The 24,537-nt window shown below is 60.6% G+C and overlaps 2 protein-coding genes across 4 annotated transcripts; one reads left to right on the top strand and one right to left on the bottom strand.

Moving 5' to 3' along the window:
* Nucleotides 1–8,249: 8,249 nt before the first annotated feature.
* Nucleotides 8,250–15,704, top strand: LHX5 (LIM homeobox 5). The gene is made up of 5 exons (XM_069793145.1): nucleotides 8,250–9,170; nucleotides 10,925–11,148; nucleotides 12,339–12,616; nucleotides 13,986–14,151; nucleotides 15,337–15,704. Exons 1-5 carry the CDS (start codon nucleotides 8,998–9,000, stop codon nucleotides 15,702–15,704), a joined length of 1,209 nt encoding a protein of 402 aa, XP_069649246.1. The 5' UTR covers nucleotides 8,250–8,997.
* A 4,625-nt stretch (nucleotides 15,705–20,329) lies between these two features.
* On the bottom strand, nucleotides 20,330–23,759 carry SDSL (serine dehydratase like). 3 transcript variants are annotated; one of them, XM_069795314.1, is made up of 9 exons: nucleotides 23,550–23,688; nucleotides 22,615–22,635; nucleotides 22,168–22,354; nucleotides 22,028–22,067; nucleotides 21,804–21,943; nucleotides 21,401–21,489; nucleotides 21,059–21,286; nucleotides 20,820–20,944; nucleotides 20,330–20,640 (listed from the first exon to the last, which is right to left on the bottom strand). In XM_069795314.1, exons 3-9 carry the CDS (start codon nucleotides 22,333–22,335, stop codon nucleotides 20,447–20,449), a joined length of 984 nt encoding a protein of 327 aa, XP_069651415.1. In that variant the 5' UTR covers nucleotides 22,336–22,354; nucleotides 22,615–22,635; nucleotides 23,550–23,688; the 3' UTR covers nucleotides 20,330–20,446. The 3 variants fall into 3 exon arrangements, with proteins under 3 accessions (XP_069651415.1, XP_069651414.1, XP_069651412.1); XM_069795313.1 differs by lacking the exon at nucleotides 22,615–22,635 and having other exon boundaries at nucleotides 23,550–23,759; XM_069795311.1 differs by lacking the exon at nucleotides 23,550–23,688 and having other exon boundaries at nucleotides 22,168–22,352; nucleotides 22,615–22,972.
* Between the last annotated feature and the right edge of the window lie 778 nt (nucleotides 23,760–24,537).

The following is a 24,537-nucleotide window of genomic DNA, read 5'->3' as shown; positions in this document are numbered from 1 at the left end:
CTTCCGAGGCTGGCCCTTGTCCATCCCCACCTCCAGCTGTGAGAAGTCGCATCCAATGGACATGCTAAACCTCTGTTCCCCCACGCTGGTTTTTGCCCTGCTCAAAAAAAAAAAAAAAAAAAAAGATCAGAAGCACTTAAAGAAAAATGGAGCCCAAGCCTGCAGGGACTCCGCTCCCCTTTCAGTCCTCCACCTTACGGTACCCTGCTGCCAGATCTTCACTCCTGGCTCCTGGGCACCTTGGGAAGCCCAAGATACCCAGATGTCGATGGAAGACCCCTTTGACTAGGGCAGTTGGGGCTGCTTTTGTGGTCCTGATCATGGTTAAGAGAGGCAGGTTGTGTATTTCTAGGGAGGACTTGTCAACAGAAGGAAGTGGGGATGGAGGAGAGGGGAAGGCAGGAGAAAGCAAGCAATGTGGCCATGCGCCCAGGTGACAGTGACAGTCCAAGCATGCTCACCAGAACTGCACATTAGGCAGCTGATGAGGTTAGAGAGGTCCCATATAGAGTACCCCCCTTCCCTGGGGCGATGGAGGTGTTTTCACATCCCTGGCCAGCCTGAGGTGCTTCTGCGCCTGGCTTCTCACCCAGGTTGTGAAACTGGCGTTGGAGTGGTCTAGGCCAAACACTCAGCCCCACTCCTGGCCCCAAGGCAACCCCAGGAAGGCCTCTTTTCTCTGGCCTACACAGAGAGAAAAACCTCATCACCTGGTATAAAAAGATGGGGCTGAGGAGTAGTGTCAGCTCCCACAGAGCCTGGGTACGTCAGAGAAGGCAGGGCCACCGAGATGGGTGTTGCAGGGGGAACGTGTGTGTGCGTGGGCTGGTTTTGTGTGCGCAGGCTGGTTTTGTGCGCGCGCTTGCGTGTTCTGTTAAAGCTGGCTGATGTGTGCATGTAACATGTCAAAGGGGGGTGTTTCTGAGCCATGGAGGTGTAGGGGAAGAGGGTTGGGGTGTGTGCAGGGAAGCGTGTGCATGCGAGTCGGGTATGTGCACATATGTGGACATGCATGAAGAAATGGCAGGGAACGTGCAGGTTGGGTGGTGGGCGCGGGGAAAGGGTGTATGTGTGTGTGCAGGAGAGGACAAGGCAGACAAAGAGCTGTGCTGGCAGACAGGGGCAGACCCCTGGCCCCTCACTGGGGCATCGGGGCTGGAGGAAGCCAGGCGAGCCCTGTCCGGGATTACACGCAGGCAGTCCCGGGAAGGATTCGGCGGTCTGGCGGGTTCCCTGTGCCAGGGAGGGTTGGGAGGGGGGTGATGCGATGCGTGTGTGTGCAAGGGCAGGAGCGTTTGTGCAAGAGAAGGGATGGGACGTGGCCGAGCGTCGCCTCTCCGTGACACTCGGGGTCCGCCACTTCTTTTTTCTTGGCCGCCTGGGTCCCCCCACGGGCGTGGGACCGAACCACGGGGCTTCCCCCCGCGCTGCCACAGCTCGGGGCGGGCAGGCACCGGCAGTTTGGGGTTCATTTTTTATCGCTGCCACTGTAAAAGTAAAAAATAAAAAATAAAAAATAAAAATTCGCGCTGAGGTCCCGCGGGTCCCCACCCCGCGGCGGGGACGGTGCCTGGAGCTGGCGGTGTCCCCGGGCAGCGCAGCCCGGCTCCCGTCGGGATTAAGTAGTTAATGTTAGCACAGCACTGGTAGTGGTGGTGGGGGGTGTCTCCGATGAGTGTCTGCTAATTATACCGTCGTGTTTGCAAAATTTCCAGCCTTTCTGGCAAACGCAGCTTTCTGTGGGAGGAGGGAAAGAAACGGGAAAGGAGAGAAAAACAGAGAGAGACAGAGAAGTCGGTATTGAATGCGTGTGAAATGAGAGGGGGAAACGAGAAATAGAGCAGCAAAGGAGAGTGAGAGAAAGAGAGCGGGGGGGGACAGAAAAAAGGAAAGGAGAAAAACAGAAAAAAGGAAAGGAGAAAAGCAGAAAAAAGGAAAGGAGAAAAGCAGAAAAAAAGGAAAGGAGAAAAACAGAAAAAAGGAAAGGAGAAAAAAGGAAAGGAGAAAAACAGGAAAAAAGGAAAGGAGAAAAGCAGTAAAAAACATAAAAACGGAAAATAAAAAGGAAAAAAAAGGGGGGGAGAAAACCAGAATTTTTAAAAAAGGAGAAAAACGGAGGGAAAAAAAAGAGAAGAAGAAAAACAGAGAGGGGAAGAGCGATCGAGAGAGAACGAACGAGATAAAGAAGGAGGGGAAGGGCGGAGGGGGGCAGCCGTGCCCGGTGCCCCTGTGCCCGCCGGGCGAGGCGGGGGTGGCGGGCCGGGGGTCGGACGGGCCCGGCGGGGGCCGAGCGGTTCAGCACCCTGGAGAGCTCCGCGCCGCCGGCTGGGCGCGACACGGCGGGCGCGACACGGGGGGACGGGGACACGGGTGGGGGGGGACGGGGACACGACATCGTGGTACCAGGGCCAGGCAGGGCTCGGAGGGACCCGCCGTGGCTCGGGGCCGGGATGCCGACAGGGTCCCTCCGTCCCGGGGCTCGGCCCTGCCGAAGGGATGGGTGTCGAGAGCCGCCCCGGAGCAAGGGCTTCGCGCCCACCCGGGGCGTGGGAGGGAGAGAGAAGCGGCCCTGCTCCGCTTTTTGTCGCCACCAGCCCCGGCAAACCGCCTTCCCAGCCGGAGCTGGCCCCCGCCGCCCTTACTGGCCCCTTTGGCTCTTTGGCACACGTGGCTCTGGGGTGCTCTCAGCCCACCCGTGTCCCCCCCCCGAGTCCCCCCACGGTGCCCATTATCAGGAAGGTGGGAGCGCTGTAACCCGGCCCCCTCATCCCGCCCGCAGGTGCGGGCCGTGTACTCCCCCGCCCCCCCCCCCCCGCTATTTCCCAGGAAAATCCAAAGGAAGGGGAAGGAGCTGGGGGGGACACGTCCCGGCGGGGACACCCAGCGCCCCGCCAGCTTTGGGACTCCCGGTGGGGGGGTGGGTAAAACCCCTGCCAGCTCCCCGTTCAGCCCCGACCCCCGACGGGAGCACCGGGGCGAGTTCCTTTTCCCTTCCCTGTCTTGCAAACACCACCACAACCCTCAGCTTCAGCCCTGCCCCCCCCCCCCGCATCCCCATCCGTGTCCGTCCCCCCACCCCCCCTTTCCCCGCTCCGGGGGCTTCTGCCCCGCCAGGGCGGACTCCCCACGCACCGGCTCGCTCCGTCCCGCCGCTGCTATGCGGAGCTCCACGGTTGCCGCCGGCTTTTTCTCATGCAGATTCCCTCTTTCACACCTCCCAAACAAAGGCAAACGGGGGCATCGCCTCGCCGTGTCAACACACACGCTCATTAGCGAGAAAGATGGGGGGGGGAGCGGGTGGGAACGGCTCGAGCAGCCCCTCCGGGGGGGGGGTGAGGGGGGGCGGTCGCATCGACGGGAGGTTGTAGTGGGCCGGGGATCACCCGAGGAAATTTGGAGCGAGTTCTTCGCCACATCCCCCTCAAGTCTATAAGTTTCCCCAAGCTCTGGGTTTGGCTGGTTTCAGGTTCGTTTATTGCAACACACGTTGCTCACAAGCAGGCTTTGCCCACCCGTGATTTGGTAGCCACGGGGCTCCGGGGCGGCTCCGCGCAGAGTGGGGCCCCCAGCCCGGGGAGGGACAACCGGGGGCGAGGGGGGGGGTTAACCCCGGGGAACCGTCGGGGCGATGAGAACGGGGTCCCGGTGAGGGAGAACCGGAGCTAGGAGGGGTTCGGGGAGGGAGGGGGGGCAATTAAAGCTTCGCCAATTACCGCCGCCCACGGGGGGGGGTGGGGGAAGAAAAAAAAGAAAAAAACTGATTAAAACGGCTGTGGAGAGGGCGGGGGGAGCGGCCGGGGAAGTGCCGGGAAATCACGGCCGCGGAAAAAAGGGCGAGAGGAGAGCGGAGCTGGGAAAAACGGCCCCCCGGTCGGTGCTGGCCGCCCCCCAAAACCGGCACCGGTGGGCTCAAGGACTCCGGCAGCCCGGGCCGGGGCCGGGGTACCGCGGGGGGATTCGGGGCTCTCCGCGGGGCCGTTCTCCGCGCCCGGGCTCGCACCGACGGGCGGCTGAGCCCTGCGGCCCCTTGCCTGATTTTTTTTTTTTTTTTTTTGTGGTTTCGTTTTGGTTTGGTTTGTGATTTCCCCACCCACCCACTCCCCTTTTTTTTTTTTTTTTTTTTTTTTTGTGGTTTGGTTTTGTTTTTTTCGCTTTAAACCGCCTCCACCGAGCCCGCAGCCGTTCCGCCTTTCCCGGGGCTTCACCCTGCCGCCGGCGCCGGCATCGCCTTTCGGTTTGCGCCGTTTCTTCCTCCGAAACCCCGGGCTGGAGCTCGGAAGGAAGGAAGCAAGAAATTCGTTAAAAATAAGAAAAGGAGGAGAAACAAAAATAAAAATTCCCGCGTTCTTCGTTTGCATTTGGGCCGCGGTGGGGTTGGGGGGGTTTGTTTGTTTATTTTCTTTTTCAACATTTCCCCCGCCGTTTACAGAAACACCCACGGGGAGCAAAAAGCCACCCCAGGCCGAGCTGGGGCATCCCCTCTTCCCAGCACTGGGGGGGTAAAAACACACACAGGGACCCCGGCCCTTCCTCGTCCCCCCCTTTGCGGGGGTTGGGGAGGGGGAAAGAGAAGGAGCGGTGGGTCGGAGGGGGGGTCCGGGTGGCACCGTGGGGGCTGCGTGGGGCTCCGCGGCCCTTTGTGCGCGGGGGTGGGGGTGCCGCATTGTTTGCCGGCGGTGTGAACACGCACACGAACACGCACCTAGCCCCCCCCCCCCCACCCCATAATACGGAAATTTCCATGTCCCAGCTGCCTTCCCCTTTTAACCTTGGTATTAATTTAGGACGGATCTTTTTAAACGGCCCTATAATGCATTCAGACGCTGCTGGAGGTTTATCTTTTTTTTTCCCCTTTTTTTTTTTTTTTTTTGTACCGTGGGTTATATTTACACCCAAAACAAAATAATTACACTTTTGTTGGAGAGAGAAAGCTGGTGATTAGGCTGTGGCTCTTTGCAGCAAACCCTTTCTCAGTGGTACACCAGGACAATTTTTCACGGCTGGGTGAAATCAGACGCGGGAGGTAATGAATCCTGTGAGCTATTTAAATTTACAATTTGTAACGCAGTCACTCAGAAACGCCTATGGCCCGGCGAGGAGATGCTTGCTGGGTTTGTTTAATGTTAAAACCTGCACCGTCCCCCCTCTTACCAGGGGAAAGGAGGGGAACGCGGGGAGGAGAAGCCTCGCCCGCCCCCAAACACGCTCCCGCCGCCTTGCAGCCCCGCGGAGGAGCGCGGAGCGGTGCGGAACCGCCGCCTCCCACCGAGCCCGGGCTCGGCTTCCCCGGGCCGGGCAGAGCCGCGGAGCCCGGCCCCGCTCCGCGCTTCCCGGCGCGACCGCCGCCGCCAACCAAAAATAGTTGGAAATATCAACAAAGTCGTCGGCGGAGCATCCTAACAGATAGATAATTAATTACAAAACACAGGGGGAATATGCAAACCGCGTATTACAAATTCTACAGGGCTTAACTGATTGGAAACAGATTATTATCTTGTTTGTCTTTTGTCTGTTTCACTTATCCCTCTGCCGTCTGTTGTGTTGTAAGTTGATACACTTTATTCTTGAAAGGGGATTTTTTTTTTTAATATAGTAAATTCCATCAACATCTTGTATAAGCGACGCTGCTTCTCCATGCATTACCCTGTTAAAACACAATAGGTTTATTAGTTACATATAGGTGGATATTATAGGGCCTGAATTACCATCTGTTACCATAGGGGAATGCGGCTGATGGGGTGGGCTGGCGGGCGGGGGGGGGGATGCTGTTTGCTTGAGGTTTTTGTTTTCCCCTCCCCTTCCCCTTGGCTGTATTTATTCCTTTACTTTCAAACGAAAAAAGGGAGCCGACCCCGGCAGCGGGGAGCGGGACCCCCCCCCGGCATCGCCTCCCCGCCTCTGCCGGGCCCGCGGGGGACAGCGGGGAGGAACGGGTTGGGGGGGGGTCCCCGGCTGTGGGTACCGGCTACAGAGAGGCATCGTGGCGGGGCTACCGGTATCGGCACCGGCCGGTAAGGAGAGCCACGGGGGTGTGCGGGGCCGTGGGAGCGGGCCACGGCCGTGCGTGGGCGTGGGCACAGGCAAACGCCCGAGTGCCGCTCCCGCACCCTGTGCTGGCGCCGTACGCGTTATCCGTAAGAACCAGATTATCCATACGATTATCCAGAGGAGCTCGTTTCGGCGGGGGGCTGCCCGGGCCGCCACCCGCGCCCGCGTTTCCTCCGTGGGAGTGACAAACCGGCGGTGTCCGCAAGCGGGGCGGGCACACGGACACGCGTGTGGCCCTATAGTGGGTGTATACACACCTACCTCCCGAAATAGATGGGTAGGTATTTATTTCTCCACGGTGAGAGGAGATTCCCGGCCCCCCCCCCCCCCCGACCCTTCCCCGAAATCCACCCCCCCTTCCCCGAGCAGCGGGGCCTCGGAGGCCGGAGCGGGAGCGACTCGGCCGGCGGGCAGGGCTCCGAAATTCCCCCCAAAAAGCCAAAAGAGCCCCCAGAAAACTTGGGCAGAGCCACGGCGTGAGCGCGGCCGCCATCGGCCGCCGGTCCGGTCCCTCTTCTTTCTTTCCCTTGCCTTCGCCTCTCTCGCCCATTTCTTCCCTTTTTTTTAATTTACTGCCTTTTTTATTTCTTTCCGTCTCTCTTCCCTTTCTTTTTTTTTTCCTTCCTTCTTTGTTTTCTTTCTTTTCCCTCCTCTTTCTTGCTCGCTCTGGCGCTTTTCTTTCACGCTTGCTGTTTCATTTCCTTTCTTTTCCATTCTCGCCGCTCTTTCTTTCTTTTTATTTCTTTTCTCTGTTCCCTTTTCCTTCATTTTTTCCGTCTCCTTTCTTGCCTCCTTTATTTTTATTTATATTTTCTTTCGTTCATTTATTCCTTCTTTCGTTCCTTCTTTTTTCTTCGTTTTCTTGAGTTTTTCCTTCCGTCTCTCCTTCTTTCCTTCCTTTTTTTCGTTTCCGTCAATTTATTTTTCTTAACTGAGCCCCTTTCTGTCTCCCTCTTTTCCTTTCTCCTCCTCTGTCTCTTTTTTTCCGGACACGTTTTCTCTCTGTCCTTCTGTGTTTTTTCTCTTTATTTCCCTTTTCTTTCTCTCTTTTTTCCGCTAGTCTCTTCTCTCCGTATTCTCTTATTTCGATTCTCGTTCTTTCCATGAACACCCCTACCCAAGGGCTCACACAAAACCTCTTCCACTTCCCCGCCGATGCCCCTTGTGCCGCGGCAGGTTTGGTTTTGGGGGGTTTTTTGTTTGTTTGTTTGTTTTGGTTTTTCTTTTTGTCCGCTACCGGGAGCGTTTCCGCACCCCGGTGCGGAGCCGGCGGCGGGATGCTCCGCGGCTGCCGGCCCGGAGCGGGCTTTGGCCGAGCCCTTCTCCGGGGGGGTAAAAAAAAAAAAAAATTAAAAAAATTATAAATTTAGAGATTTTGGCTGGAGAAACGGACGGGGGAGGGCCGGCCTTCATCTGCCCTGCCGCTTTCCTCCTCCTCCCCGCAAGGCCGGACCCCAGGGCCGCCCCTTCCCCTCCCCAAATCCCGGGAAAACGATGGGAAAAAGCGGCGGGGCCGCCCCCCACACCGACCCCACCGCTCCGGCTGGGAGCGCCAGGCTGGGACAACGACCCCCCCCCATAACCCCCCCAGCGTCGGGTCCAATCCTGCACTCCGTCCCCTCCCGCAGGGCCAGCCGACGATTTACAGCTCCGCCGCACCTGGAATTAAAGAGAACAAACAGTGTCCGAGGGGGCTGCCCCCTTACACCCCCCACCCCGGGGGGGGGGGCGAGTTACGCGGGGCGCGGAGCGGGGAAGGGGCGGGAAGGCAACAGGCCCGTGGGACAAAGGCCGGGGGTGGCGGGGGGGGATAAGGGGCCGGGGGGGGGGGTCGCATACCTCCGCGCAGCCGGCTGCCGGGGGGGAACTTTTCGGAGAAGCCGGCCCTCCCCGCACCCCCGGCCCCCTCCTCCTCCTCGCCTCCCCCCAAAATCCACTCCCTCCCCCCCCCCGCCTTTTTCTCCCGCTTGTTGCTCTTCCAGATGAAAGTATCTCTCCCGCCCCCCTTGTGCAAAAAAAATAAATAGAATAAAATAAAATAAAATAAAGTAACCCTAGGTGATGGGCTCCCCTAGCCCAACTCGGGACCCTCCCCGAGCATCCCTTTAAAAGAAAATAAAAAAAAAAAAAGATTTGGTGGGAAACCGGGGGGGGGCGGTTTGCAGCGTGTGTATGTGTGTGTGTCCCCCCGACCCCCCAGCCAGGTGCATACTCACTTCGCGGCACAGGTACAAGCCACCCTTCAACAATAGAGGCGCGTTGTTTTTTTCCCTCTGTGCCAAGCACAAGGCTGGAGCCAATTTAGATATGCTATAAATTAAGAGGTTGCCATGGTTACCGGCTTCCCATTGGCCCCTTTTGGGGCGACGCGACCCACCGCGTCACCAAATCTGAATAAGGATGCGCGAATTACTAAGGCGGGGGACAAAGCTGGCGATGGGGACAGCATGAGAGTGGCGGTGCGGCGGCGGCGGAGCACAGCGAGGCACCGGGGCTGCCGGTTGCAGGGGGGGGTTCATGCACCCCTCCCGCCGCTCCCGCTGCCGCAGAACCCGCCAGCAACGCGCCCGCCGTTCCGACGCCTCCCGGAAAGCTCCGGAGGGACCTTGGGGGGGGGATTGGGGGTTTTTTTTAAGTGTTGTTATTGTTTCGCGGGGGTGGTTTGGATTTTTTTTTTTAATTTTTCTTTTTTGGGGGGGGGAGGGGGGGGAAGAGGCCAGCAGCGTTTTTTCCCTCCCGCCGCCGACGCTCCGGAGAGAAGAGGGTGAAGAACTTGACAGCCGCTCCGCTCCCCTCCCCTGAATTTTTCGTTATTCCCTCTTTTTTTTTTTTTTTTTTAAATTTTATTATTATCATCATCATTATTTTTTCCTGCCGTTCTGAGCCGCCGCCGTGTGCCGGCGCGGGGCTGACTTCTCGTTTGCGCGTCTCCATCCCCCGGCGGAGGTTATGATGGTGCATTGTGCGGGCTGCGAGAGGCCGATTTTGGACCGGTTCCTACTGAACGTCTTGGACAGGGCATGGCACATCAAATGCGTCCAGTGCTGCGAGTGCAAGTGCAACCTGACCGAGAAATGTTTCTCCAGGGAAGGCAAACTCTACTGCAAAAATGACTTTTTCAGGTGAGTCGCACGGGAAACCGGGAGGATGCGGAGGTTCGCACCGCGCCCGGCCCCCGCTGCCTTCCCGGGGTCTCCCCCGGAGCTTTGGGGGGCTTCCCACGCATCCCTCCCTGCCGGGGAGCCGCATCGAGCCTGCCCCCCCCCTCTCCAGTGGGGAAGCAGCCCACCCCCAGGCCGGGGGACCCCCGAGGGCTGGGGGGGTGGGGGGTGGGGGGCGGCTGCGCTACAGCTTCTGCTGCAGCCCGAGGTGGGGGCGACGAAGCTGTGTGTCGTCCCCCCCCCATCCCAGTCTCCCCATGACCTTGCCTCCACCAGCACCGGGTCCCTCTCCGCCGGTGCCACCCCCCGCCCCGTCGCGGAGAGGCCCCGGTGGGCAACCGTGGGTGTCGTCCCCCCCCCGCTTCGGGGCCCGGCCTGGCTTTCCTCGCCCCCCCCGGGACTACAGGCCCCGGTGAAGCCGGTAGCCAAAATCTTTCTCTTCCCCCCACCCCCGGAGCCCCGCTCTCCGCCGCTCCTTAAACGCCCCTAATGACTGCGATAAGGTGCCGGTGAGGAAATTAGGGGCCGGGATGGGAAAAGGGGGGGGGGGGGTAGGGGGGCGATGACTTATGACTCCTAATGCTCTCACTACATCAACGTCACGGGGAGCAGCCAGGGAGGCAGAAGTTGTGCCGTGACCGGAGGGGAAAAAGGGGGGACCCTGCGTGGACACCCCGGGGCCTGGCAGCCCCCGGTTTCCCCGGGGACCCGGCAGCGGCAGCCCCCGGCTCCCGGGTTTTGGGGGTATTTTTTTTGTGTGTGTGTGTGCGTGTGGGTTTTTTGTTTGGTTTTTTGGGGGGGTTGAGCGGTTTTGAGGGTTGGGGTTTTTTTATGGTTTTTGTTGTTGTTGTTGTTTTGGGGTTTTTTTTTGTTTTGGTTTGGTTTTATTTATTTTTTTCCTTGGAGATCGTTTCCAGCCGATTCGGATTCTCTGGAATTTTTTTCTGGTTTTTTTTTTTTTTTTAAAAAAAAGGCATCTCCTGGGGGGGGGGGGGGGAATCAAACAAAAAACCCCAAACAACCGCTCCGCCTCCAGCGAAGGGAAGGAAAATTGGAGATTTCCAAAGCGCTCTTCCCGACAAGGAAAAAAAAAATCCCCCTTCTGGAGAGCGGGACGGTGCCGGCGCCGGGCTGGGGCCCCCGGGATGCTTCGGGGAGCGGAGCTCCCTCCTCCGCCGCCCGGTGTTGTTCGGGGTGCGCTGTGCCCCGCCACCCCCGGGCACCCTCCGCTCCTTTTTTCCCTCTTTCTGGCCGTAATTAACCCCTTTTTCTCGCCGGGATTTTCAGGCCGGTACCGGGTGGAGCCGAGCTCCCCGTTCCCAGCCCGGGAGGCAGCGGCTGAAACGAAATCCACCCCCCCCCGCCGCTCTCCCCTCTGGCCCTTCGGAGGCCAAATCCTGTCGAAGATGCTCATGTGTGTGTGTCCCCGCCCCGGGTGGGGACACCCCAAACCCGAGCTCTTTCCCGCAGCCCACCCCGCGCCTGCGAGCGGGGGGCTGCGCGGGGCTGAAGGCTTTCCTCCTCCTCCTCCCCGCAAAGAGGCAGGGGGTGCGAATCGCCTGCTCCCCCAAATCTCCCAACGAGAGATGCTGGAGGACAGGGCTCCCGCAGTGGGATTTTGAGGAGGGGAGGGGGAAAATCGATATAAAGCATCCCCCCCACCGCAGCCCATCACCGCCGGGGCTTCCAGCTCTCGCTTTCTTCCCCCTTTCCAGGAGGTTTGGTACCAAATGCGCCGGCTGCTCCCAAGGCATCTCCCCCAGCGACCTCGTCCGGAAAGCCCGGAATAAAGTCTTTCACCTGAACTGTTTCACCTGCATGGTCTGCAACAAGCAGCTCTCCACGGGCGAGGAACTCTATATCATAGACGAAAACAAATTTGTTTGCAAAGAGGATTATTTGAACTCTCCCAGTTTGAAGGAAGGCAGCCTCAACTCAGGTACGAGCGGCTCAGCCCGCCGCATCGCCCGGGGATTCAACCCTACCGCTGGTACAGGCAGGAACAGGCCGGGCTGGGAAGGACGTTTTGGGTTTTTTTGGGGTGAGGGGCTGCACCCCGCAACCAGCCCGACACCTACCCCCCCACCCCCCGTTAATCCACCGGGGGGGGGAGAGGGAAGGGAGGGAACTGGGGGTGAAAGCCTTCAAACCGGGCAGAAGGCTCTGTGACACCCCCCCCACGCAGGACGCGGACACGCGTGGGATGAGCGGTGGCCGAGGTGCAGCCCTGCAGCATCATCGCTTTCTTTACACCCTCCGCTCGCCCCAGCTCCTGCCCCGCACACAGCCCCTACGGCAGCGGGGATGCGGCGTGGTGGGAAACCAGGACACCCCCCCCCCAACACCCCACTCCCGCGAGTGTGCCCGCTCCCCCCCCTTCCCCGCACCGCGGGGCCTGATCCTTCGCCTCCTTTCACCCAGAGGCAAAGCTCCCATTTGACTTCCTTGGAAGCTGTCTCTGCGTCAGGACAGCAGGATCAGGCCCACTCCTGCTGTCCCAGCCATGCCAGGCGCCTGTGCTCACCCCCTTCCGTGGGCTCTCTCTCCGTCCAGCACCCGGGGCCGGATCCTGCCACGCCAGTCAGTGGGGCCGCTGCTGTGAGCGAGGCGAGTAGAGCTTGGCCTTGGGGGGGGGGGAATGCTGGCATCAGGGTCCCCACGTTTGGGGGGGGGAGGTGGTTGGGGAGGGGGGGGTGAGCCAGGCTCAAGGCAGTGACTGGAGACCCCCCAGACCCTGACAGGGACCGGTTGCCTTTCTCCCAGCGGTGTATCCCGCTTCCCCACGTGAAAGGCGCAGGGGGGGAGAGGGGGGAGTGCCGGGGGCTGCGGTGGGCCTGGGGCATCACCCCCTCCCCAGCTTCCCTCCGGCTGGCACGACACGCTGCGCGGGGCCGGATCGGGCGGCGCTTGCCTGGAGCTCTTGCCTGATGTTGGGGGGAAGATGCTTTAGGGGTACCGGGGGGGCAGAGGCGATCTGCACCCCTTGCTGCTCTCCAGCACCCCCCCCCCCAACCCCTCTCCTGGAAAGCGGCCGGGCCGGGTGGGCCGAGGAGGGCAGAGGAGAGGGGGGTTGATCTCTCCCCTAAGTCATCCGCGCCCCCCCCTTTCCTCTCTGGGTCTCCTTTACAGTGTCCTCATGTACAGACAGGAGTTTGTCCCCGGATCTCCAGGACCCCATGCAGGACGACACCAAGGAGACGGACAACTCGACCTCCTCGGACAAGGAGACCACCAACAACGAGAACGAGGAGCAGAACTCGGGTACCAAGCGGAGGGGGCCCCGCACCACCATTAAAGCCAAGCAGCTGGAGACCCTCAAAGCTGCCTTCGCCGCCACCCCCAAACCCACTCGCCACATCCGAGAGCAGCTGGCCCAGGAGACCGGCCTCAACATGAGAGTCATCCAGGTAGGCCAACCCCAGCCCACCGCCCCGGCGCGGTCCCCCTGCCCCACCGTAGCCCTCCCCGCCCGACAGCGTGATGTCACGATGCTGGCCGGCGATGTCATTCCCGCTGCGGACGGAGGTTCCTGTGACATCAGAGCTTCGCGGGGCCATTTCCTCGCGCGGAGACGGGGAAAGGAGAAGGGGTGCTGGGAGGAGCCCGGATAGTTTGAGGCCGTGACGGTCTCCCCCAGGTGCTGGGAAGGCGTTGGGATGCTGAGGGTGGTCCCACGAGTGGGGAAAACGGGGACAGGCAAACCCCATCCGTCCCCTGCCAGCATCACCCCAGGCCCAGCCTTGCGCCCACCCCACGTTCCCGTGGGTTAGCGGGGATCCCCCACCCTGTGCTTTAATGCACCAGCCCCGTGGGGAAGAGATGAAACCCAGCCCCAAAACGTGAGCCAGCTGGGTTTCCCCGGGGCTGAGCAGGATCCTGCGGCGTGCCGGGGAGATGGATGCTCCGGCCTCGTGAACGCAGGGAGAAGCCATTGCGCTCTGCAGGCAGCCCGGCACTTTCTTACCGTGCTGCCCCCGTGAAGAAAATCCCTGTGGAAATGTAGGAATTAATGGGCTTTAATAAAGGCATTAATAGGGGAGGACTTTCCGGCTTTGCCGGTAGCGGAGCTGCGAGTCCCGACTCCCGGCGGAGTGGAGCGGGAGAAGTCCCCGGAGGAGTGCGATGTGCTCGTTCCCCCGTACCAGGGGGGACATAGCGGGGGGGAGAGTGGGGCAATAATCCAGACACCCCACCAGGCTGGGGGAAAGGCGTACGTGAGCTGAGGCCGTGCGGTTTGGACGAGGCGATGCCTCATAGAGAAGCGGCCGCATTTTCCCCTTCCCTTTTATCTCCATCCTCTCCGGCCGGCTTTTCTTCCGACTCCCTGCCCGCCGCAGCAGGTGCTCATCTCCCTGCTCCCCGCTTTCCGCCTACTTCTGCCACGATCCGGAGTTCCTCCCCCCTTTTTCCTTCCCTCTTTTCCTCTCTTCTTTCCCCCCCATAAGGAAAAAATCTTCCCATATCCTCTGGCTGCCGTAAGGACAGACAGGCTGAGGATGCGCACAGGGGGACGCAGCCAGGGAGCCAGGATTTTCATAAGCCTTGTTATTTCGTGTGTGTGTGTGTGTCCCCTGCCCCGTGCACCTTGTGGGGCTATTGGCAGCAGGGGGGGGTCATTAAAAACCACCCAGAGGCAGGAAAACCCATCCCCTCCCAGGCGGGTCCAAGATTTCCATCCCTTTCCCCAGCCATCCCCCGGCCAAATTTGGGGTGGGGGTCCCCCTGACCTAGAGGGTACCCCATCCCCAGTGGATGCTGACGCCAGCCCCGCCACAGGTCTGGTTCCAGAACCGCCGGTCCAAGGAGCGTCGGATGAAGCAGCTGAGCGCACTGGGTGCCCGCCGGCACGCCTTCTTCCGCAGCCCACGCAGGATGCGGCCCCTCGGCGGCCGCCTCGACGAGTCCGAGATGCTCGGCTCGACGCCCTACACGTACTACGGAGGTGAGGGACCGGCCGTGGGGGCCCTACCCCATCCACCCCCCCCAACTCCTTCCCTCCTTCTTCCTCTTTGTTCCTTCCTTGTCCCGCTTCTCCTTGGTTTTTTTTTTTATTTTTATTTTTTTTTTTCCCCGACCCCCGGAGCAGCCCCACCGCAGGATCCCTGCCCACCCCACGCGTACCGCCGCCGTGCGATTCGCACACCGGTGGGCATCCCCACGCAGACACGCGTGCTCACACCCATGCACACACACACGGCCACGAAGACACGGCCACGCACGATGCCCCCCCCGCCCCCCGGGCAAGGTGGTGGGGCGGCAGCCCCTCTCCCACAAACAAAGCCCCAGCTGCGGGGCTTTTGTGCCCCTTTCAGGCCACATTTGTTCCAATTACCTCCCGGCCCGCAGCATATGGAAGGTCACTGCCGCCGGGCTGGCCCCCCCCCACCTCCCTTCTCCCCCCGCTCCATGCAGACCCCCCCATCAGCTGCATTTGCAAAGCCTCCCCTCTGACAAGGGGCTTTCCAGGCACCCCTTGCTGCCCTGCAGTTAGTTTCTAGATCCCTTCCAGGCTGCTAAACATATATATAATTCCCCCATGATATATTTTTCCCCCCATTTTATATACATTTTTTCCCCCATTATATCTATTTTTTCTCCATTCCCTTCATACATTTTTTCCCCATTCCCTTTACATATTTTTTTCCCCATTCCCTTTACATATTTTTTTTCCCCCATTCCCTTTATATATACTTTTCCCCGATTCCCTTTACATATTTTTTTTTTCCTGTTCCTTTTACATATGCTTTTCCCCCTTTCCCTTTATATATATATATTCCCCCCCCCCCATTAAATAAGCATTAAATTGAGCCCATCCTCCCCCCAGATGCCCCAGCCCCAGGCTCCTTGCCCTCCTCTATCCCTTCCCTCCCTCCAGACCAGGCAGGGAGAGGGTGATGAGTGCTGCAGCCCTTAGGACGGGCTTATTTCTCTCTCGGGTCGGGCTCAAATTTAAAGCCGGCGCTTTGGGCCCCGCACCCCAGGAGCCAGCAGAGTATTTCGGAGGGGGGCGGCCGCGCTGGTCCAGAGGGGAGCACAGGGCTGGGTATGGAGCACGGTGGGATTCTGGAATTTTTTTTTTTTGGCCCCCGGGGGGACCAGCTCCATCCTTTTCTCCCACCTCCCGCAGATTACCAAGGTGACTACTACGGACCGGGAGGCAATTATGACTTTTTCCCCCACGGGCCGCCCTCCCAAGCCCAGTCCCCGGCCGACTCCAGCTACCTTCAGAACTCAGGACCCGGCTCCACACCCCTGGGACCCTTGGAGCCCCCAATAAGCGGACACCACTCCTCAGAAAACCAAAGGTACACGGATATGATCTCGCATCCCGACACCCCCAGCCCCGAGCCGGGGATGACCGGTTCGCTGCACCCCATTCCGGGGGAGGTCTTCAGCGGGGGGCCCAGCCCACCCTTCTCCATGTCCAGCAATAGCGGCTATAGCGGGGGGCTCTCGCACCCCAACCCGGAGCTCAGCGAGGCGGCGGTGTGGTAGGCCTGGCGTGGGCACGCGTGCGCGTGTGGAGGGGGACAAAACACCCCCGCGTTCCCCCAGCCCACGCGTGTCCCCCTCCCCAGCCCCGGACCGGGGCGCGTCACGTCGCCGGATAAAGACCCCCCCCTCCCCGACTCCGATGCCAAAACGCATCCCTGCATCCCCCCTACCCTCCCCATCACTGCAGAACACCCCCCCTTGCCCCCTTTCCCTGGGATTTTGGGGCCACCCCGCTACCTCCCCCTCCTGGCACCTTCCCCCCCCCCCCAAACACTGGGTGGGTGGGGGGGCAATGAATGGTGCCCAGCCCCGAAGAAAAGAACCCCCCCGCCGGCGTCGGGACCACCGCCTCTCGGACCAAAGCTGAACTCACCTGGACACAGGTCCCACCGCCCTGGCGGCATCTGGGGAGGGGGTGTTAGGCCAGGGCTTCCCCCCCCCCGCTAATTAGCATCCTCTTTAATTATCCCCTACCACATCGTGGAAGGGGGTGGGGGGGGGGAAATGGGGAATAGCAGGAATAAACACCCTCCCCTGGCCTTGTTTTTGTTGTTCCCATTTTATCCCCAAGGAGAAGGTGGGTTCGGACCCGGTTTTTGGTGATGGGGGGGTGTAGGGGGGGGAGGAGCGGGCCCAGGGCTGCCCCAGTGACTGGCTGAGATTGGGCTCCCACACGGCAGAAAAGACACCAGAAAGAGGCAGAAACAGGACAAATGCAACAAAAAAACCCCAATAAACAAACAAAAAACCCAGAACAAAACCAACCCAACCACCACAACAGCAGAAATTAAACCCGAGCCTCGACACCGAGTCCCACCCCAACATTTCCCGGAGGCTCCGCCAATTTAAGGATGTATTATAGTTTTTGCTTCTAGTTTCTTTATTTTGTATAAAGGAGAAACAAATAAAGTATGTTTTTGTGTTTACTGATTATTTATTGTACTTTAGTCATCGGAGGCTCCGAATTTTTCTATTTTGAAGGCGGGGAGGGGGTGGCACCGGGGAGGGGGGCAAGAGGATAGAAGGGGAAAAAAAAAAAGGAAGGAGAATGGAAAAGGAAAGAAAAAAAGTTGTTTTCTGAAAGCGTTGTGGGTTTCCTGTCCCCGCTGCCTCTTGCGGAGGCTGTTAGTGTGAATGGCTCTTGTTGTTCAATGTGAATAAAAAACCTTTTAGTTACCTACTGTTCGGTCACCTGGTCCCTTTCATTTTATTTTATTATTTTTTTTAAGGCAAGACCATGAGAGACGCTGGCTGGGCTGCCCTGTTTCCCCCACTGTCCCCCAGGCCTGCGTGGGGTCTGGGGGAGCAGTCCCCGTCGGTCCCCAGGGTGGGATGGGTGCTGTGGTCCCCGTACAAGGTGATGCGACTCTCTCCAGGGCTGCATCACCCACCCGGTACCCCAGTCCCCCCCAGGCCCCCATCATCCCAGCTCTCTGGCACTGGGCAGGGGGGGCACATTACCCGGCTCAGCACCTTCCCCCACAGCAGACAGCCTGGTGCATCATTTCTTTCTCCCTGGGGGGGGAGGTATTGTGTGTACCCCCCCAAGACCCCCTCCCACCAGGGCACCCACAGCTCTGCTGGCAGAGCATCCCCATGGGGGAGCTGGAAGAGTGCTCTGAGGGGACACAACACACCAGGAGGGGACAACACCAAGCGGGGGGGGGTGTCCATGAACCCCTTCAGCAGCTTTTGCCCTAGGGGGGCACCCAGGGCAGGCAGGAGCGGGGTATCCTCCCTCAGCACCCCATTCCCCTCACCCTTGCTTTCCCTCTCTTGTTTTCCAAGATACAAAAAGAAATAAAGTCCAAGGCAGGCTGCAGCTCTGAACTAATATTTAAAATGCAAAATCATGGCAGACTTCCCCCCACACACACACCTTGTCTTGCAGTAAAAAGATATAAACAGAATAAATTACCTTCCCTCACTGGCTTACGAGAGTCCCTCTCTCCTGACCTGAATTTTAAGTCCTGGCTTGGTTGTAGCACGGAGCACCAATGATTTATGAAAAGCCAGCCACTTCTCTGCATATTTTCTCTGTTCAGCCAAGTGGTGGAATTTATCCTTCCTATACCATTACCAGCATTAATAACAAGGTGGCAAACGAGCCAGGCTGAGCCCTAAGGGATCCCTCAGCCAGGAGCTGCGGCCATCGCAAAGACACTGGACTCTCATCACCTGCCAAGCAAAGCACCTTCTCCCCTTTTAACAGGTGGGGAAACTGAGGCAGGAGTGCAGCCAGCCGCTCCCTTCTGCTCCACCCCTCCCAGGCTGTCAGTGTTAGCAGGTAACGGGCGCTTTTTATAACATATTGTTAAATAATTCCCTCCCAGCATCATTTTGAGGATTATAAAATGGAGCACAAGGTCATTCACTGGGTAAACACTGGCTGCTGCTATTTATTATTATTTATTATTATTATTATTATTCCCAAGGCATACACCTGAGGACTGTTCGCAGGCTGCTGGGGCACCCCATCTCTGGGATCCAGAGCAGGGACAGGCTGCAGGAGGGATTTTTGGATGATGCTGGTGTGCTCCAAGCTGCCACCCACCTCCCATGCGGGGGGCTGGGGGGTGGGCTCTGTGCAGGACAGGGCTCAGCGGGAGCACCCACCTGAGCAGGGACCCGCTGGCACGGAGGAGGTTTATCTGTTGGACCCTGCAGCTCAGAGCTGGGTGCAGGAGATGAACCAAACCGTCCCCCAAGTCACCGGCCGGGGGCTGCTGCCCCCCGCCCCGGGCTCACCCGTCCCAGCAAACACCCACCCGTGGGCTTGGCGCTGGCAGAAGGGACCTGATGGCTGGGGAAAACACGGTGTCACGCAAAAGGCTGGATGCGGGCCATGGAGCTGGGCTTGCGGGGAGCTGCTGGGTTCAGCCACGACCAGGGCTGGGGTCCCCATCGCAACCAGGGTCAGGGTACAGCAACCGAAATGAGGGTCCCCGTCACCCCAGCAATCCCAGGAAGGCACCAGCACACCCAGGGTGACTATGGGTGACCCCCCCCCACCACCGGCTGGGGCCATGCCACCCCCCGGTGGGGTGTCCCCCAGGTAACCTGCACCCCCATATCCCTGCTGGGGACATCCAAAGGCCAAGGGCTCCCTCGTCAAGGCAAGGAGGGGACAAAGCTCCCCATCGGGGTGCTCAGGGGAGCCATCCCAAACCCCACGGTCGTGCCCATGTCACCACCAGCAATAATCCTCCCGTGGGGCTGTGCTGGGGAAAACACCCCCACGACTCCCAGCTCCCCCCAGGCCCCAGCAGAGCAGCATCAGTCCTGGGAATAAACTTCTTTTCAAAAGCTGTTGGGCAAACATCAATGCTATTTTTTTTTCTGACCTTTTTCCCTTTTTTTTTTTTCTTTCAGAAAGGGAAGGTCTGCAGAAGGTGGAAAGTAATCAGGTTTTGGACCTGGGATAAAAAATGGCTGGAGTACGTTGGGCTGACTCCTTATAATTAATAGTGTGCCTCGTAATAGGATTCTCCAGCCTTCGGTGCTCCCTGGAAACACCTTTTTACATAAGATATTGCTCACGATGGAGCGCCAGAGTTTTGATTTATGGGGTTTTGGCCTCCAAGAAGCACCTGGGGAGCTGGCCTGGCCGGTGGGATGTACGAGGGGGAGAGGGAAAAAGGGCCGAAGGCAGGGAGGGTGTTTCTGGGGGGGGTTGGCAGCCGGGTCCCAGGGCAGGCACCCGGCCAGGGGGAAAGGACTTTGTGGGGGATGCCTGTGATCCGGGGTCTGAGCTGGTCCCGGGACTGAACCCCCTCTGCTCCAAAAGGGAGGAGGAGGAGGAGGCTGAGAAGGATTTTGGGGCAAGAGAAGGCTTGTCTCCCTGCCCGGCATCACCGGGTGATGCCTGGGACATGGGCTCAGCTGGGGAACAGAGGAGAAGTTGGGGAGCCCCAGTGGGACAAAGACCCCCCATCACCCAGGGATGGGAGAAATGTTTTGGGGGGGACACAAAAAATCCAGTGAGGTGCAACAGCAAAGGGCTAAAAGCAAATGCAGCACTAGAGAGTGGGAACGGGGGAGAGAAGGAAAGCGGGAATGGGAAAAAGAGTGGGATGGGGGAAAAGGGGGGATCAAGGGGCCTCAGGGATGGGGTACACACAGACACGTGTGCGCGTGTTGGTACACCTCGGGGCTCGCGGGTGTTAGACACAGCCGGGGAGCTCCGCCGATAAATCACCATAACAAGCGGGTCCGTGCGTGTTGTTCTCTTCCGACCGCAGACAGCACGGCAGGAATGGGAGAAGATTGTAATAATTAATAATCATTAGAATAATAATGCATAAAGACAGTAGCAAAGTAATTAGTCAGAGAGGGAGCGCTTGCTAATTGAGGCGGGGAGCTGCAGTCCAAACAGCCTGGGGAGGAGCAGGGGAGGGAGAGGAGGGGGGACCGAGGGTTGGGGGACGTGGAAGGGGATGCCCGGCATGTCCAAGGGGTACAGGGGGACACGTGTACCCCAGTCCTGCCCTTGGACAGGCAGGGAAGGAACAGGCAGGACCCCGGCTCCATCCCTGCCTGCGGTGTGAGCCCCGGTCTGGTCCACCTCGCGTGCCTCAGTTTCCCCATCCCTACATGGATGCCGTGTTCTGGCGCAGAGGCTGCTGGAGGAATCCATCCCTGCGTCCGCCAGGCAGCGGGGCTTTATTTTAGTTATTTTGGAAGGAAAGCAAAGCAGAGGGTGCCGGCTGGGCTCCGTTGTGTCCCCCTCCTTGGGGTGGGTGTCACTCCAGCCCCAATTGGTTCTTCAGAGCCTGCAGCTGGGCCGCCTGGATGCTGCTGCCCCCGCACACCACCACCACCACGGAGTCCAGCGGGGTCCGCAGCCGCCCCTCGCGCTGCAGCCGCTGCAGCCGCCCCGCGTAGAGCAGGGCCAGGGCTGCCCCGCACGCCGGCTCCACCAGCATCCTCTCGTCATCTGCGGGGACAAAAGCCCGGGGGGACCCCCCCGAGTCGCCCACCCGCCCCGTCCCCATCAGCCCCCTGCGGAACCGGGGTCCTCCCAGCACCCTGATTTTGGCACCTGCCAGGCCAACCCCAAAACCCGGCGGTGTCCCCCGTCACCCCCCCCACCGTGCCCGGCTGACCCCTGCTCACCCAGGAACTGCTCCATGGCTCGCACAGCCTCCGTGTCCTCCACCACCTGGGAGATGACCTGGCATTCCTGGGCACACTCCAGCGCCCGCGCCGCCACCTTCTTGGCTCCCAGACACTTGGCCACGCTGGGACGGGAGGGGACAGAGGTGGTCAGGGTGGTCCCGGGACCCCTTCGGTGAGCTGGGCTGAGACCCGCCAACTCGTTGCACGTGTGGCGGCTCCCGCAAAACCCGTCTCACCTGGTGATGTCGGGCAGGGAGACGAGCCGGCCGGCCGCCAGCGCCGCGTGGAAGCTGTGGGCCCCCCGGGTCTCGGCGGCGACGATGGGGACGTCCTGCCAGCCCACTTGGTGCAGGCCGGCCACGATGCCGGCCAGCAGCCCCCCGCCACCCACCGCCAGCAGGATGGCGTCCGGTTTGGTTTCCAGCGAGTCCTTCAGCTCCCGGACCAGGCTGGCATGACCCTGCCTGGAAGGCGAGGAGCGGGGATGGGGGGGGGCAGAGGATGCAGTGCGGGGGTACCCCGCGCCAACCCGGACCTCGGGGATGGGGAGGCAGGAGCTGAGCCCTGGCAGAACTCACCACACCGATGGGTGGTCGAAGGGGTGGATGCTGACCCAGCCTTCGGTCTGTGCCAGCTCTAGGGCTCTCCTGTTGGCTTCATCCCATACCTGGAGGGGGGGTGATGGGGGCTCAGCGGGGCCGCATCCAGCCCTGGTGCCCCAGAGGTCGGTCCCTTGTCACCACGGGGCTGGGGGACACCAGAAACCCACGCGAGGCTGAGGTGGGGGTCCCTGGGGTGACACTGCCGCAATGCCGGGGTGCAGGTGATGCAGGAGGGGACCATTTCGGGCTGGGGTTTGCCATGCGCAGCCCCGGCATCGCAGAGCAGCCTGAGCTCAGGATCAGCCCCCTCTGGTCCGTGTCCATCCCCGTCCCGTCCCCGCCCCCCAGACCCCAGTTTTAGGGGCTGCCACTGGGTTACCTGGCCAGAGACCTCCACCTCCGCCCCCAGCTCCTCCAGTTTGTGCACCGTGGTGGGGCCAGTGGTACTGGGGACCACGACGGTGACCGGGAACCCCAGCTTTTTGGCCGCGTACGCTGCCGCCAGACCGGCGTTCCCCCCTGCGGAAAGCGGGGGGTCAGGCAGGTAATACACGCTCCCCACATTACCCGTGAGCATCCCCCCGTAGCTCGGACCCCGATTACCTGAAGAGCAAACGAAACGGCGGCAGCCCTTCTTGGCGGCCTGAAAAGCAGGAGGGAAGGAGGGAAGGGGGACGGCTGTGTGTCCCCCCAACCCCATGCTCCCCCAAAAAAAGCAGGAGCAGCACCCTGCCCACACTCACCTCCTGGCAGAGGTGGCCGATGCCGCGGATCTTGAAGGAGCCCGTGGGCTGAACGTTTTCCAGCTTCATGTAGACCTTGGTGCCCGCTGCCCTGGAGAGGGGTAGGCTCTCCAGGATGGGCGAGATGATGTGGAAGGGCTTCTCGCCTCCGTCGGGCTGGGCTGCCATGGGCCCGGCGATGGATGCTCTGCCGCGGAGAGGCACCGGCTGATCCCTTCGGGGTCCCCGTCCTCCCCCACCGCAGCCCCGGTGTCCATCCCGTGTGGGGCACGGGACCCCCTCCGGAGGGACAGGGCTGTGCCCAGTGTCACCTCCCGGTTCTGGGATGCCAGAGCCCCAAGACAAGCTGGGTCACCCCCTCCATCCTCCTGGTCCCCAAGACCTCGGTATCCCCAAACGCTCCCCATCCCCAAATTCAGCCAGGGCCACCCCGCGGCGGGGGATTACCTGGCGTCCCGTGGGACCTCGCTGCGTGTCCCCAGCTCCTCGCCCACAGCCGCAGCAGGATTTGGGGGACGGAGGAGGGAGAGGCGACGTCAGAGGGGCCGTGCCGGTGTCCCCAAGTCCAGCCACGCAGCAGGGCGAGGGGCAGGGGTTAAACATTGCCCTGACCCCGGCTGTTTGCTCAGCGCCCGGCCAGTTTTTCCAGCTGCTGGGCTGGATCCGTGCCGAAAGCGCCCAGCCACGGCCCGGGCAGGGTGCCGGGGTGTCCTGAGCGGGGACAGTCACGTGTGGCCCCGGCAGCCAAATTCCAGCGGCTTTCGCATGCCCGGGAGATGGGATGTGGGTGCCCAGGAGACGGGGGGAAAAAGGACAGGCAGGTCGCACATGACTTTGGGGGTCCCCCACGGTTTGCCCCCACCACCTGGGTGCAAGCAACTGGCTCTTCTTGCGTCCAGCCAGAAACACGTCCCAGCGGATTTGAGGACTTTGCCCGTTTGACCCGGACCCCCGGCATAACGAGGGCAGCCTGCACGCCCCAAATCCCCAGCAGGCAGCTGAGACTCCCCCATCGCCTCCAAACCATCGCACCCCTATGCCGGCCCTGCCGGGGCGGGGGGGTCAGCCCTGCCAACTGGGTAAGCCCACTGGGATGAGCCCCCCCCCCAGCTCTGGCTGGCCAAGCCAGGCACCCTGCGGGCAGGAGGGGTCTGGGTGGGGGGCACAGTCCCCGCACAGCTTGCAAAGGTGCCCCACGAGCATCCCTGGGAGAGGGGGCTGCCCAGCCAGGATCTGGCCAAGACCTGAGGTCCAGCAGCCCCCAGGCAAAGCAGGCAGAGCCCCTCCCCCACCCTTTCCTCTGGGACAGCCCAGGACCCCTTCTTGTCACCCAGTCCTGGTGACATCCCCCAGGGTAAGGGTCCCCCCAGCACATGCCCTACCTCTGTGCCAAGGGGCTGGCTCTGTCCCCGGCAGGCGAGGAGGAAGAAGGGGGGATCTGGAGGAAGGTCCGACCCTGGCTCCCGCAGAGGATTTCTCTGTCCCTCTGGCTGGGTGGACTCTGAAAGCAGACTGCTTTGGCACAAAGTTAGTCCAGTCCCTCTCCATGGCCGCTCCGTGGGGGTCCCAAGGGGGGGGCCACTGCACACGAGCTGGCAAAGGGAGTGCACTGGGAACCCCCCCACTCCCCCTGGCTCTGCCCCACAGAATACAGAATTTCAGTCCCCTGACCCAAACTGTGCTGCAAAGGCCCCCTGAGAGCACCGCTAATGACAGGCACTGAGCAGGGCATGGGCTCCAGGGCAGCCTGTTCCTGATGGAGCTGGCCTTCAGAGGCAACGAAATACCTAACTCCCTGCTTCTCACACCGTCATTAGGCTTCAGAGTGAACGGCACACAGCACGGGCTGGGTCAGCACAACAGCAGAGAGCAGGCACCTCTGCACTGAGCCACGCTGCTTTGGGGACACAGTGGACTAGAAATGCGGGGGGTGATAAAGATTTCTTGAACAGGGGCACCAAGGCGGGGTGGGAGGACACACGCGCACAAGGTCCAGCTCCCCTGGAGTGATCCCCCATCTCACAGTGGGGCTGTGATCGCTTCCCTGGGGGGCCTCGGTGGCAGGCGCTGGGGAAGGGGTGCAAGGAGCCCCCCCAACCCCTCACAGGGAGGAGGCCAGAAACCCCGTCGGCAAGGGCACCAGGTTTCAGCTCAGCCCTGGGGTGCTCGGGGTCCCTTTCCACCCCGCACCCACCTCCCCGTCCCCCCTTTTACCCCCCCCTTTGGCTCCATACCCACCCCAGGGAAGGCGATGCCAAGCTGTCACCCCCTCCCGTCCCCTGGCCAGGGTCCCTGAGTGACACAGCCTCAGCCAAGGGCCACGGCAGCTGGGGCGATATTGAACCACTAGTTTGTTTGCCCACTTTTTAA

This window comes from Haliaeetus albicilla, chromosome 10 (assembly GCF_947461875.1).
Source record: "Haliaeetus albicilla chromosome 10, bHalAlb1.1, whole genome shotgun sequence".
Classification (NCBI taxonomy): domain Eukaryota; kingdom Metazoa; phylum Chordata; class Aves; order Accipitriformes; family Accipitridae; genus Haliaeetus; species Haliaeetus albicilla.
Note: the sequence above shows the minus strand (reverse complement) of the source record. Positions and strands in the feature narration are given on the sequence as shown.

Excerpts from the sequence above, each read along its gene's own strand:
- SDSL (XM_069795313.1), bottom strand. The coding sequence starts at position 22,335 with ATGGCAGCCCAGCCCGACGGAGGCGAGAAGCCCTTCCACATCATCTCG. Across the intron at positions 22,068-22,167 it reads TCGGCCACCTCTGCCAGGAG|GCCGCCAAGAAGGGCTGCCG; the intron begins GTGAGTGTGGGC and ends CCTGCTTTTCAG. Across the intron at positions 20,945-21,058 it reads TCCCTGCCCGACATCACCAG|CGTGGCCAAGTGTCTGGGAG; the intron begins GTGAGACGGGTT and ends CTCCCGTCCCAG.
- LHX5 (XM_069793145.1), top strand. The coding sequence starts at position 8,998 with ATGATGGTGCATTGTGCGGGCTGCGAGAGGCCGATTTTGGACCGGTTC. Across the intron at positions 12,617-13,985 it reads TCAACATGAGAGTCATCCAG|GTCTGGTTCCAGAACCGCCG; the intron begins GTAGGCCAACCC and ends GCCCCGCCACAG. Across the intron at positions 14,152-15,336 it reads GCCCTACACGTACTACGGAG|ATTACCAAGGTGACTACTAC; the intron begins GTGAGGGACCGG and ends CACCTCCCGCAG.